At 43.4% G+C, this 12,021-nt stretch overlaps 1 protein-coding gene across 2 annotated transcripts in view; it reads right to left on the bottom strand.

The window, feature by feature from the left end:
- LOC130387793 (guanine nucleotide exchange factor VAV3-like) overlaps positions 1-12,021 on the bottom strand; it is a 55,144-nt gene that overhangs the window by 14,576 nt on the left and 28,547 nt on the right. For both annotated transcript variants that reach the window (XM_056597061.1, XM_056597062.1), the window contains exons 20-23: positions 10,921-11,051; positions 7,844-7,909; positions 7,539-7,573; positions 7,158-7,274 (exon numbers count right to left, since the gene is read on the bottom strand). In XM_056597061.1, coding sequence (XP_056453036.1) covers positions 7,158-7,274; positions 7,539-7,573; positions 7,844-7,909; positions 10,921-11,051 — 349 coding nt within the window. The remainder of the gene's footprint in view (positions 1-7,157; positions 7,275-7,538; positions 7,574-7,843; positions 7,910-10,920; positions 11,052-12,021) is intronic.

Genomic DNA, 12,021 nt, shown 5'->3' with positions numbered 1-12,021 from the left:
GTCAAACTGGCGCTGAACATTAGAGACTTGAGGAAAGATATATGCCAGGGAATTGCTGCAACCAAATCAGTATGCAAATCCACATGCAAAGGTATTTACAAACATGGATGTTGCCATGGAATTTTCCCAGTCCCCAGTATACCAGAAGAGCACACTTTCTCGAGATGGTCCCCTTGGTGATTGGTTCTCTAATTGGAAATTGCTCGCAATACCCAATGGCCCTTAACATATTAGGCCACCTGACTTGCATGTTGCTGGAATTGAATATTGTTAATAAATAATGGATTCCAGTGGCGCCATCAAATACGTCTCTTATACAGGACAGGAACAAGACCAGATAATGTTAGAACACACTCTCAGCACTCCTTAAAGCTTAGGATGTATGTGTGTATTCTGGGTGCCGTTTTTTTATGTGCCTGTGGTCGTTACACCACTAAATGGTGATTGAGTAAAGCTGAGTACCATTTACTTTCTTTGAATGCACTAATGTTCAAAGCGATGTCGCCTAGTTCATCTCATTTAAATCTACTAGTGCATTGCCTGCTCAGAAATTGCCTGTTCGGAACGAACCGATTGCTTGGCCTCCGGTAAAGCTGCTTTCAGCTTTCTCCTGAAGCGCTCATCCGAACGACTTCATACTCGGCTCCTTGGTTACCCAGCGATGCCATCCACCAAGTGTTGCGTGGTCAAGTGTGAGGTTGATCGGAGGAACCGTTGTCAAGAAGATCATAGGACAAACACAGTTGGATAGAGCTTTATGTAGAGAACGTGAGAAATCAACTAGCTGCTGTCATTGCAAACAGCTAGCTTTTTGGGAATGGTGTATTTAGCTAATTGGGACATGGCTCTTTCCAGGAGGTTATTCCCCGGAACAAAAGCATTAATTCAGAAAGTTACACTGCTGATACTGGAAATGTTTAAGTTTAACGACCAAAATGCACGCCAGACAGTCAGACTCAAGGGGTCCTCTTGCAGAGCAACAAGTGTCCGTCTTTCTCGTTTGCATGGCCTCATTCGGTTGCCGCAAACACTCAATTTCATTCCTTGTGGATGTCAATTGAGTTACCATTGCTTTGCTCAATGTTGCAGTTTGTAGAATTGAGTGCATTCTAGCAGAAATGGACACACACCTTTTTCCCAAGAGTATAAAAGAGTAAAACAACCATGACAAAAATACCTGATTGTGATTGGTTATTCACAGAATGAAGCCGTCATCGGGGTAAGTTAATAGATATTTTTTTACAGATCCGGGCCCCGACGACAGCCGAGGACTTTAATTGAATGTCAAGTGGAGAAGAGGATGGCCAATTAGGAACCAAGCAGACTTAACGTAATACCAATAATTAATCTGGTAATCATAATATAACTCATCTCGGCAAAAGCAAAAGTGGGGTGGTCCACCCCACAGCTTGTAGATTTGAAAAAAGTCCCCCAAAAAACAATTGCAAAAGCTTGCATAGCTAGTTCCTCCTCAACATCGTCCTCCATGTTTTTTTTACACTAGGGTCGCAGGTCATTACAGCAACAGAGATTGGCGAGAAATCCATTTTTGAAAATCAGGTCGATAAACAGCGACGATTTCGCTAGAGAACAAGACTAACGACTACTAACAAACGACTGCACTTAAAGCTTTTGTTTAAAAGAGAGATGCTTTTTTCTCGCTCAGTGCTGCGTCACCCTGATTGGTTGTAGGCCTATCCGATTGTTCCAAACTACTTTCACAATTCTTCTCACAATGCACTACTCTAGCAATTTGTGTGACATGCCAGTATAATGTGTAAAATCTCCATTGAGTTTAGCTGGCCAGAAAAGTAGTACACATTATTTTAACTGGTGTGATTGATTTTTATGATCTATTTAAGGTTACTTTGATTAAACTTGCATTGCAAATTAACAAACAGCTGATTTCTGTTCGGTATATTTAGAGCCTCCTTTTTTTTGTTGGTTTGTAAGGAAACTCTATAATGATTTAAATGTTGTTTATTCCACCCAATTCGTTGGTCTGTCACAGTTGTACATAGGTTGAACAACGTTTTTTTAACAAGAAACACTGAAGAATGTATAAGAATGTAAAGCTCAAAGGAAATAACAAATCCAACTAGCATTGAGAGGGGGGGGGAAAGTCTTTAATCTAATCTCTGCCAAAACCAAAGGACCATTTAAGAGAAAGGACATCATACTCCTAAACACCGCTTCTCTTTCTTCTTGGCTGGAACATTGTGAGGGTGCAGGTAGACACAGCAATCAACCCTTGGGTTGATTGCTGTCTGCCTCGGTGGCATAGACAAGATGCTCATTGAATTTGGCGTCCAGGTCTTATACTGATATTACTTCAATATTGCAATTTAGGCCGACTACATCAGGCGATGCACTCACCTCGAATTGCAACAAGCCATGTCTCCAACTGGAAGTCAGACTCCTGCTCCCTCCTCTTGCTTGTCTGATTTCTCAAGTGATATACCTTCATGTTCTTTGTAAAATAATTCAAGTATAACACAGCCATTCTTTGTTCGGATTCACACATGGCAAAGCCGAGATCTTCGCTTTGTCAGTCAGAAACTCTTTAAAAACTCAAAACACCTTATCGCACCATACAATGGAAGCGGTTACATTTTCAAATGAGCGTTGGTGCATTGTACTCTATACCTCCTTTACCTGTGGTGCAGGAATGGGGCTATGATTTTGCCACTGATTTTGCATACTTCTCATCCAGCTCAGAATCTACGAAGGTCGCACAGTTAAATCTTGTTAGCTCGGGAATCTGGCCATACATTAGCATGTAGAGCACCTTGTTGAGACCTCTGAAGCGTGGTTTATTGTGAATAATGGATCACGCAATCAGCTTACCAGCTGTATAATACTTATGGTCTCCTGGTGCTTTGAGGTCACAGGCAAAATACAGCTGGCCTGGTTTCTCCTGAAATAGCCCCTCCCTAAAAACTATACAATTCATAATTTAATCGAATAAGTGTTGATTCGGATTTAATTATGAATCTACAGAACATAAAATCCTTGGATCCCTTTAGTCCTCTGGCATCTTGCCCACCAACACAATGTCCATAATCTTGTGCCAATCGACATAGCTCTGTGAGAATGCAGACCATCTTCCTGCAACCTTGGCTATGTTGCTGTGAATGCCCACATTGCATCACAGAAAGTGTTTATGATTTGACAATTTCGATGCCATTCCAAAAAGTGTGTTTTATATGACACACAATTGGAGGTGGGATGCTTTACTCATCTCCTCTTGATTATAGCTCCTTACTGGTGCCAAGAGAGCACTTCTTCTACATCATCCGAGGCCAAATAAACTTATTGGAACTCGTCACTATGTTCAACAAACACAAAAACATAGACGTTTGATACGTTTGTCAAACGATAGGTTGTTGATTTGGTTCAAGGTAAGCAAATCCATTAGTGGATATTTCCAAGTAAAGGTCAACATAATAAAAATAGGCAAAGCGGTAGATCAGAAAAGGTACTTCACAGAATCACGGATCAAGAATGCAGATGTAAGTTTACAATACACAGAAAGATCAGACAAACAGCCTCAAGGTTGAAGCAAAGCAGAAGCAGTTGCAAAAAAGAATTGAAAGGCAGCCTGGGGCTACTTTCCAATCCTATTTTCATATTGCTATTGCTTACTGCTACTGCTTACGCTTTCGCTTCAACCTCGAGGGTTGAGCATGAGGAAATGTGCATTGTCAGCTGTTCCAAATGGGAGCCGGCTCTGCTGCTTCTGTGTCATTAAATGCTTGATGAACTCGGCCAATCACAACCTTCAGACCTGTAGCCATTAGGACATGAGTGTAGGGAGGTCGTACAAAGGTCTCTCTAAGCGCTTCCTGGCAAGGATACACTGATGTATCCTTGATCAGAAATCATCTGTTGACGATGTCAAGATCGAAGGAAACTTCTGGAGTGTTTTGACAATGCTTGAATTGGACGCCAGCCTAAATGTATCAAGATGTAGCTGTGAATCACCGTATCTGCACATAGCAGCCAGTGTTGTGTCGAAACCAGTGAACCTTACATACAAGCACACGTACAAGCTAGCAATTGCACGTCACAATAAATAACTACTACTTACACTTTGCAGGCTAGTCCCAGGGAAAATTATCCAAAGATATCCTCCTCCTCACTCGAATTTCGTATACGTCTTCTTCGTAGCTTGGAAAAATATTTCCACGGCTTGTTCTGTATTGTACATTTTTCATGGCAGTACAAGTCATTTGTGTATACATTTTTCTTTTACAAACTCCAAAAGTGTACTGTTCAACGAGTAGAAAAAAATGCTTAAACTATAACCTTAAACTGATTTTCCAGATGATTGAAATGCAAACTTTCCACATTGATTTGGACAAAATGTCTGTTATTTTGAAAGCGCTCCATTTAGCATAGTCAAATTAATCTATTAATATGTACATTTAAAAAAAGTCCTTAGGGTTGAAAAAAATCAGATCAGTCTCCTAGCTGATATGAAAAAACATCAAGTTACGACTTAAGTATCTCATTTGATGCAGTTAGTTTTTTGCCTCTGAGTTAATTCTTTTGTCATTTATTCGTAGTCGATTTAACACTTTTGTATTTTTCTGCTGTGACTGACATCTCACTGCTGAAATGCCAAAAGATCAACAGAGTGATATTGTCAGACTAGAACAGTGACGTATTTAAGAGACCTTCAAAATCAAATAAAAAGCCTGGTTTGAATATTGTCCTTATAATATAATATTATTTATTTATACTTGAAATGGGTTGTAAACCGACCCAAACACAATAGGAGGGTTAATGTGCGTTCACAGAAGAATAAACCGGGGAATGAACGACCCCTGGAACAAAGGACCCTGCGAGAAGGGGTCCTTGGGAACTAAGGGCCTTGGGACCATAGGACCCTGGGCACATAGACGAATGCCTTGGCCAACCAATAGGACAAACATGAGGATAGAAAGGCACCAGAGCCCCATGCAGCTGTTTCTCACAGGTTGCTTAGAGGAGCAGAGACGTCACACCATGGCAATGCAGCAGCTCTTTATCTCCAGAGCTGCATCGTCAGGAGAGGATAGTGTTCAGGCTGAACACCCATCAGGAGATGCAGACAATTTCTTCTTCACTAAATTATTCAAAAATGTTTGCTTGTATTGCTATGCATGTCAGTAACTGCACTCCCAACCATTGAACAGTGAACCATACCTGGGAGACCGTAACTGTGATTAAGGGCTATACAATTGCAATGCATTGTAATTTAATGAAGGGACTGAGGAGCCTCAGTCCCTTCACCCAAAGGTGCCAGTTCCCCAGGCACCTTTGGGGAACTGGCCTGGGAGAGTGGTGTTCAGGGCTACCCCTCCCCGCACCCCAGCAAGACACTTACAATGTGCTTTTTTCTCCCCACTCCCCAAAGCGACTTACATTTTTCAGAAGAAAGAGAAACAACAATATATAAGGAGGGCACCTTGGAATTTATTTGATCCATGATGTTATTGCTTACTTGTAATCTGTAATGCAACAATCACACAGTTGCAACACTGTTATGTTAAGTATAATTTGTTTTATATGTTATTTGTTATTTATTATATTATTATTTGAATTGTTCATTTTGAAGATGTTTCTAACGCAGAAGATTAAGAACGCATGAATCTTACAAAAATCAAGAAGCGTTCTCTTATATTGCGTTTTGGCGTTCACTAAATGGAATAAACAAGACTAAAGTTGCATAATTTTTGAATTTGCCTTCGCTAATCGTACAATCGGAGTCTAATAAAAATAAAATTGTCAGCTACATTAGCTCAAGAGACATGAGACCTGGGAAAAACTATCCAATACAGGGGGGAATTATCCTATAATAGATCAACGATAACTTTAATATGATCTAATGTCAAGACTGTCCATTATTGTATGGTCGATAATAATAATCCATACTCTAACCGAGGCAAGTACAACAATTGAGCATTTGCTTGGAGGGGTAGGAACCCCCAGCCTGGGAACAAGACAAATCTGCAAGCTCATGTTTTATTTGCTCTGACATATGCGTCAGGCCCCTATCCCGTTTAGCCAGATCCCAAGAAGACCTGGCCCGGGTTGGGCCAATCACAACCCTTTATCTAATACGGGGCGGTTCTGATACATTGACTGTACAGAGGAGCGCCATTGAGGCAGTTTAATAAACAACCAACATGGTTGCCGCTGATGCTCTGATTGGTTGTAGATCTATCCAATTGCGTCCAGAGGTATTTCGGTAAGCACCCGTTAACGGGCCTTAACGGGAGGAAATCGGATCGGAAAATTAACAGAGAGCGAAAATTAACAGACCAATACGCTTTTTGCGATTTTGTCTAGCGATGTCAGGCTAGTGCATACCCTCAAACAAGGTACAATATCACACACACACACACACACACACACACACACACATCTTCCTACACAGAACATTTCCCAGCGTGACTTGTATCACCTCGTTGCTAAGCTGTGTTATCTCCCATCCCCATCCAGTAAAGAGATGTTGGACAGGCAATTAGGAGGAGCAAAGAGGAGCCCAGCACATCAAAGCCTTGAACCAGCCATGGCGGGCTTCTACCCACCCCAAACTGGGGGTCTGAATGGATAGGGCTAATTATGTTTATAGGAAAATAGCAGTTGGGCCCTCGGACATGTTAATCTCTCCGGGCATTCACGCTGTGACAGGAGCGCATGCAAGTCTTTACTACTCTGATTTTGAGAAGTACTTAGAAAGCGTGGAAAGTCTTTGATGTAACTCGATATATTTACGGGGGCATTTAGGGAACTTTTTCAATGGGAGACACGCTGGCTCGCTTCTGAAAGTCTCTTGACTTCCTCAGACCAAAGAAAAGACTAGCTGCTATTTGCTGCAGCCCGGGGAAGCAGCTAGTTTCTCCGTAAGCCCAGGGGGCACGGCTACAGCTCTATTGAATTTGGTTTCTAAGCCCAGTGTGGGTGTGTAATGGGTTTGTAATGGGTGTGTGATGGGTGTGCGTGTGCAATGGGTTAGGGAGGTGCATGTTTATATACATACGTATATATATTGAGAGTTCGTAAGAAGAAGGTAGATGAATGAATGCGGCCCATTTTGCCATGGTACATACAATGACAGACAGGTGGGTGGATGCTAGGGTTCAACCACGAGGTAGTAAAGTACATACTTGATGCTGATGGCGTACTCAGCGCTCTCTTTAGTCCTGTGTCGGACCAGGAAGGTGCTGTTCTCACAGTTAAGCAGCTCCACTTCAGCCTGGGATCTTTCCATTGGCCCTGCAAACCTGAAACACCACATGCACGAATGCAGTCATGCACACACACAGAAACACAGATGCAAATAGACACACACACGCAGCCACATTAATGCAAGTGTACAGACACACACACACACACACACACACACACACACACACACACACACACACACACACACACACACACACACACACACACACACACACACAGACGCTTACACTGGGGAAAAAAGGTAAGACATACCTTGATATTGCTATCAATCTATTGTAATTGCTTTATGCAGAACTTACCAGGGCTGGGCTGAGTAATCGACGGGTTTTGGAACCTGGAACAGATACAAAGGGACTGTGGTTGTTTTATCTTGTTAATGGAAGTCAATAGAGGAGGGGGCGGAGATCATTTGGGTTAATGCGATATTCCATTCACATCTAATAGCTTCACCCAGGCCTCCCCGACAGAGTGTGTAGCCACAGACTGAAAAGCGCTAGCGTCTTGTCCCAGAGAAATCGTTAAGAGGCCCATTATCTCCAGAGCGTGTGATAATCACATCACGGTCCATAACAAGGCAGGGGAGGAGGAACTTCTCTGCACTTACGCACGGACACGGCCGGACCGAGTTGCTTGGGAAGAAGCCAGTCAGGCCCGTCCCGAGGATTTTCCCCTGCAAGAAGACGCATGGCTTTTAATTGCATTATATTTGTCTGGAAGAAAACCCCCCCCACTCCGTTTCCCAACAGACACGGAAGCACGCATGTACACCCACGCACACTTAGACATGCGCGCACACATTTAAAGACATTCCATACAGACCAACGTTCCCATAATCATACACGCGCAGGGACGCACTCGCACACACACACGTAAACTGTTGTTTAACTTCTCCCCCCGCCTCCGTCGCTGCATTCAATAAATCCTCTGCAATTAGAGCACAACATGCAGTTCATCTAATTTACAGCCCGAGTTAATTATGGTTTGGAACTGTGCTGCCAGTTAAATGTGTTGTGCATCAAAACACCGGTCTTGTTTAGCACTTAATAATGGATCTTATTCTGGTCTCCAAACACCCGACCACGGCTCTCGAAGCCGAGGCTCGCTTAAGGCCCATCCAGTGCGTTATAGGCTCCCCCATCCTCCAGCACAATCCCAGCTATGTTACGCCGGCATTGAAAACAATTTAGATCCAATGACTAAACACAGTTCACAGGTCGCAAAGTAATCACATTAACAGCAAAAGAGAAACCGTCTAAGTACTTCCGCAATCTCCGCCGTGGTGACGTGGCAATGTGCTTCGGCAAATAATACTTGGGACTCGATGGGACCCCCCCCCCCCCCCCCTCCCTGGGGTATGATTGTGTCCCGTATTGATTCAGCAAAGGAACGCTGCAATAAAACACCTCTCTCTTTCTCAATCACATGACGGTCCTGTCATTTAAGGACGGGTCAGGTAACCCATCCCCTGGTGGTGGTCTCCCCGCCGAGAGCTCCGGAGGGGGGGCCGGGCGGGCCGGCGGGCCAGCCCCGAGTCCATCTGAAGATCATTGAGTGAATCAGGGCCGATCGCATCAGCGCTGAGGGCGTGTAGAGCCCCGCGCCCGGCCCCCCCGCCGTGCGCGTTCTCCTCTTTATTATTGCCATTGAAATGCATTTTGGGAGCGTGCGATCCCCGGCGGTAACGAGATTGGAAAGCGAACGCGTGGCCGTCTCCGTGATTCATTCTGCCTAATAACATTTCATCATAAAGTCTTCTTTTTTTTTGCTGTTTTTCTTTCCCTTTCACCGTCCCCCGCCCCCCTCTAGACAGAGGCCCCCTGTCTATTTGTTATGCCTTTGATAAGCGCGCTCTGATAAAGATTAAAACTTCCTAAGTACTCTGTTGGCATAAACAGGCAGCAGCCCAAGGATCAAATGAAATTACAGTGATTGATCGCATTGTTCTGCCGGTGGGACGAGGAGGGGAGGGAGCTGGGGGTGTAATTGCAGCGTCTGGGTAATGGGAGGATGGGCTGGGAAGGGGGAAGAGGGTTTATGAATTCTCAATGTTCTGTAATTCCATCCACCAGTGCCACTGGGGACAGTGGAGATTAAGTGCATTATTACTGCGTCATTATTCCCAGGAAGAAAATAAACACGACTTCAGGCCCGCCCGGCCATTTTTCGCTGTAACTTTGGACTGGCCTGGAATGACCTCCTGGACCCCCTCAGTGTACATGGGGTCGCTGTGGCACTGAAGGAATGCCAAGGTGCTTGTACGGCTGCCAACTCGTGTGCTTGAGGGACGAAGTAGTTACACAGTAATATAGCACAGTATTTGGTCATCTACAGCAAAATCCATTGGAAATGTGGAGGCTACAGAACAACAAAGCACATGAGGGCTTTTATTGTTGATTTCACTCAGCTAGAATGTTTATCGCTGTAGCAGATCAAAATGACAAAAATAAAAAAACGTATCGATTAATGCATGTTTTAAAGGGCAACGTTATTGCTCTGCTGCTCAGGTTTATGTTCGAGTCAGACATTAGGACCATCGTCCCCATATTACATCGATACACACCAGTATACAGGAGGAGGTGGGGGAGGAAGGAAAAAGAGGAGGAGGAGGGAAGGGAATGCTTTTAGTGCCAAGTGTGAAAAGCTTGGGTTGGCTTTCTCACTACAATGACCCCCTGGATAAATATTGATCCCAGCACACTTTCAATGCCTGACCTCTCTGTGACGGCTGTGTTTCATGCCCCTTCACCAGTGTGTAATGCGCTAAAATGTCAAACTAATTCCAACACTCTGAGATATAGAGAAATGAGTTTTGGGCTGAGAGTTCTAGGATGACTGGGGGTGTGTTATCCCCATTGTTATGGCCCACCCCAACTTTGTGATACTTTTACAGTACCAGCCTTGTGTAGGAGCATTATAAGGAGAGATGTTGTATATGAATTGAAAACACAACACACCGTGGCTTTATACACACAACTCGGCGGTCCTGTAGTCATGACATCGAAGTGCCTCGGAAAGGGCAGGACTTTACGAAAATAACGCAGGCGTTGTGAAACGTTCACACAGTAAAACATTCACAAAATGGTTAGCAGAGCCTGGCAGAAACATAGGACTTTACTCCTTTTACTCTTAATTTGTCTTATTTTAGTAACAGACAAAATGGCGCTGGTTACTATGTTGATGATCAAACGTGACAAATGACGACGTTTAAAAAAGAAAAAATGGTTTTGGGTTCACTGCCCCTTTAATACCAGTGGAGTTGATTTACATTGGGCTTGAAGTGTACCTAGAACTAGTTGAATTTGATTGAATTAAGGGACAGCATTAGCTGTAGCCATGGCACGCCACATTTGGTTCATCAAGTCACAGATGGAGGGAGAGCAAGCGGAAGAAGATTATTGCGGCTGAGTAATGAAAAAATAACAAACACACACACACACACACCCACATATATACACACCTACAAACTCACACACACACACACACACTTACAAACTCTCCCACACACACACACACACACACACACACACACACACACACACACACACACACACATATAAACACACTTGAAAACACACAACCCCACAAACTTACAAACACACATGATTACACACCTTCAAACTCACGCAAATACACACGCACACAAACACACACACCTACAAGCACGACCAAACTCATACACACCTGCCACCAGGAGATGTGCGGGTTGGCAGAAATCAGCTCGACAACGTCGCCGGCCTGCATGCACAGCGGGGAGCCCTGCTCGGGCTGGGGGACGCCGCAGTAGTCTCTGATCACCAGCATCCTGGGTAATCCTAGCAGGCAGCCATCACACAGACATCTGCACTTAATGTCCCAGCAACAGAAGTTACTCACAACTTAAAGAAAAGTTTAAAATGGATCTTCTGGATGGATGCTTAGCACAAATAATACACACTGTGTACGCACAATGGACGGGACCCATCATTTGTTGAAATACGGTGGGATTCTTTTGACAATTAATTTGGGCAAAGAAAGTATAGTATATGACATAGTCTCATAAATAAGGTGTCTAAAACTTCTAAACCTCAAATCTGGTGAAAGGGGCTTTTCTCTCTCTTTCGCTTAATATTTGTCTCATCAATCATGCCGTTAAGGGACGGGGATCTATAAGCACATAATTGGCTAACAGCATACACAAACTCGACCAGCACCAGAAAACTTTTCCCGTTGGGAAGATAAGCTAAAACATCCGTTGCATTCTGAGAAAAGGTGTCTGTAATTGTGTTCAAACAACATCTTGTAGACTGGCCACTGTAGAAATACACTTGTAAAAATCCTCTTCTGAAACCTTCATCCACTCGCGCAAATGAGTTTCTCTTCGTAGGGATAACTCCGTAACGAAACAGGGAACAAGGCGTGACTTTGCTCATTTTAGTTTAGTTTTTCGGCTAGCGTAGTAGAACTTCTAGATCTCATGCTAATACCGACATGATTATAAGATGCCACTGAAAGACAAAAACAGTATTGTCAAATTTGAATAATATTATAGTGTGTGCCTGAAAAGTTCTTGCTGTTTCACAGAACAATATTGTTCACACATTGTGTGAACAAATACTACGTTATTTATAACGTAAGAGTAAACATTCAAGCATCGGCATGCAGCAGGCTGAAAATGTATTGTCCCTGTTTCTAAAATAAGTACCTAATTGAGTGCCTTTTTTCTGAGGCACAACTTTCTTTTTTAACTACATTTCATTGCAGATTTTTTTTTTCACTTACTAAACAATATTTACCTTGCTCATT

The sequence above is a fragment of the Gadus chalcogrammus genome, chromosome 8 (genome assembly GCF_026213295.1).
Source record: "Gadus chalcogrammus isolate NIFS_2021 chromosome 8, NIFS_Gcha_1.0, whole genome shotgun sequence".
In the NCBI taxonomy this organism is placed as follows: domain Eukaryota; kingdom Metazoa; phylum Chordata; class Actinopteri; order Gadiformes; family Gadidae; genus Gadus; species Gadus chalcogrammus.
The sequence above is the reverse complement of the archived record's forward strand: the minus strand, read 5'-3'. Positions and strand labels throughout refer to the sequence as shown.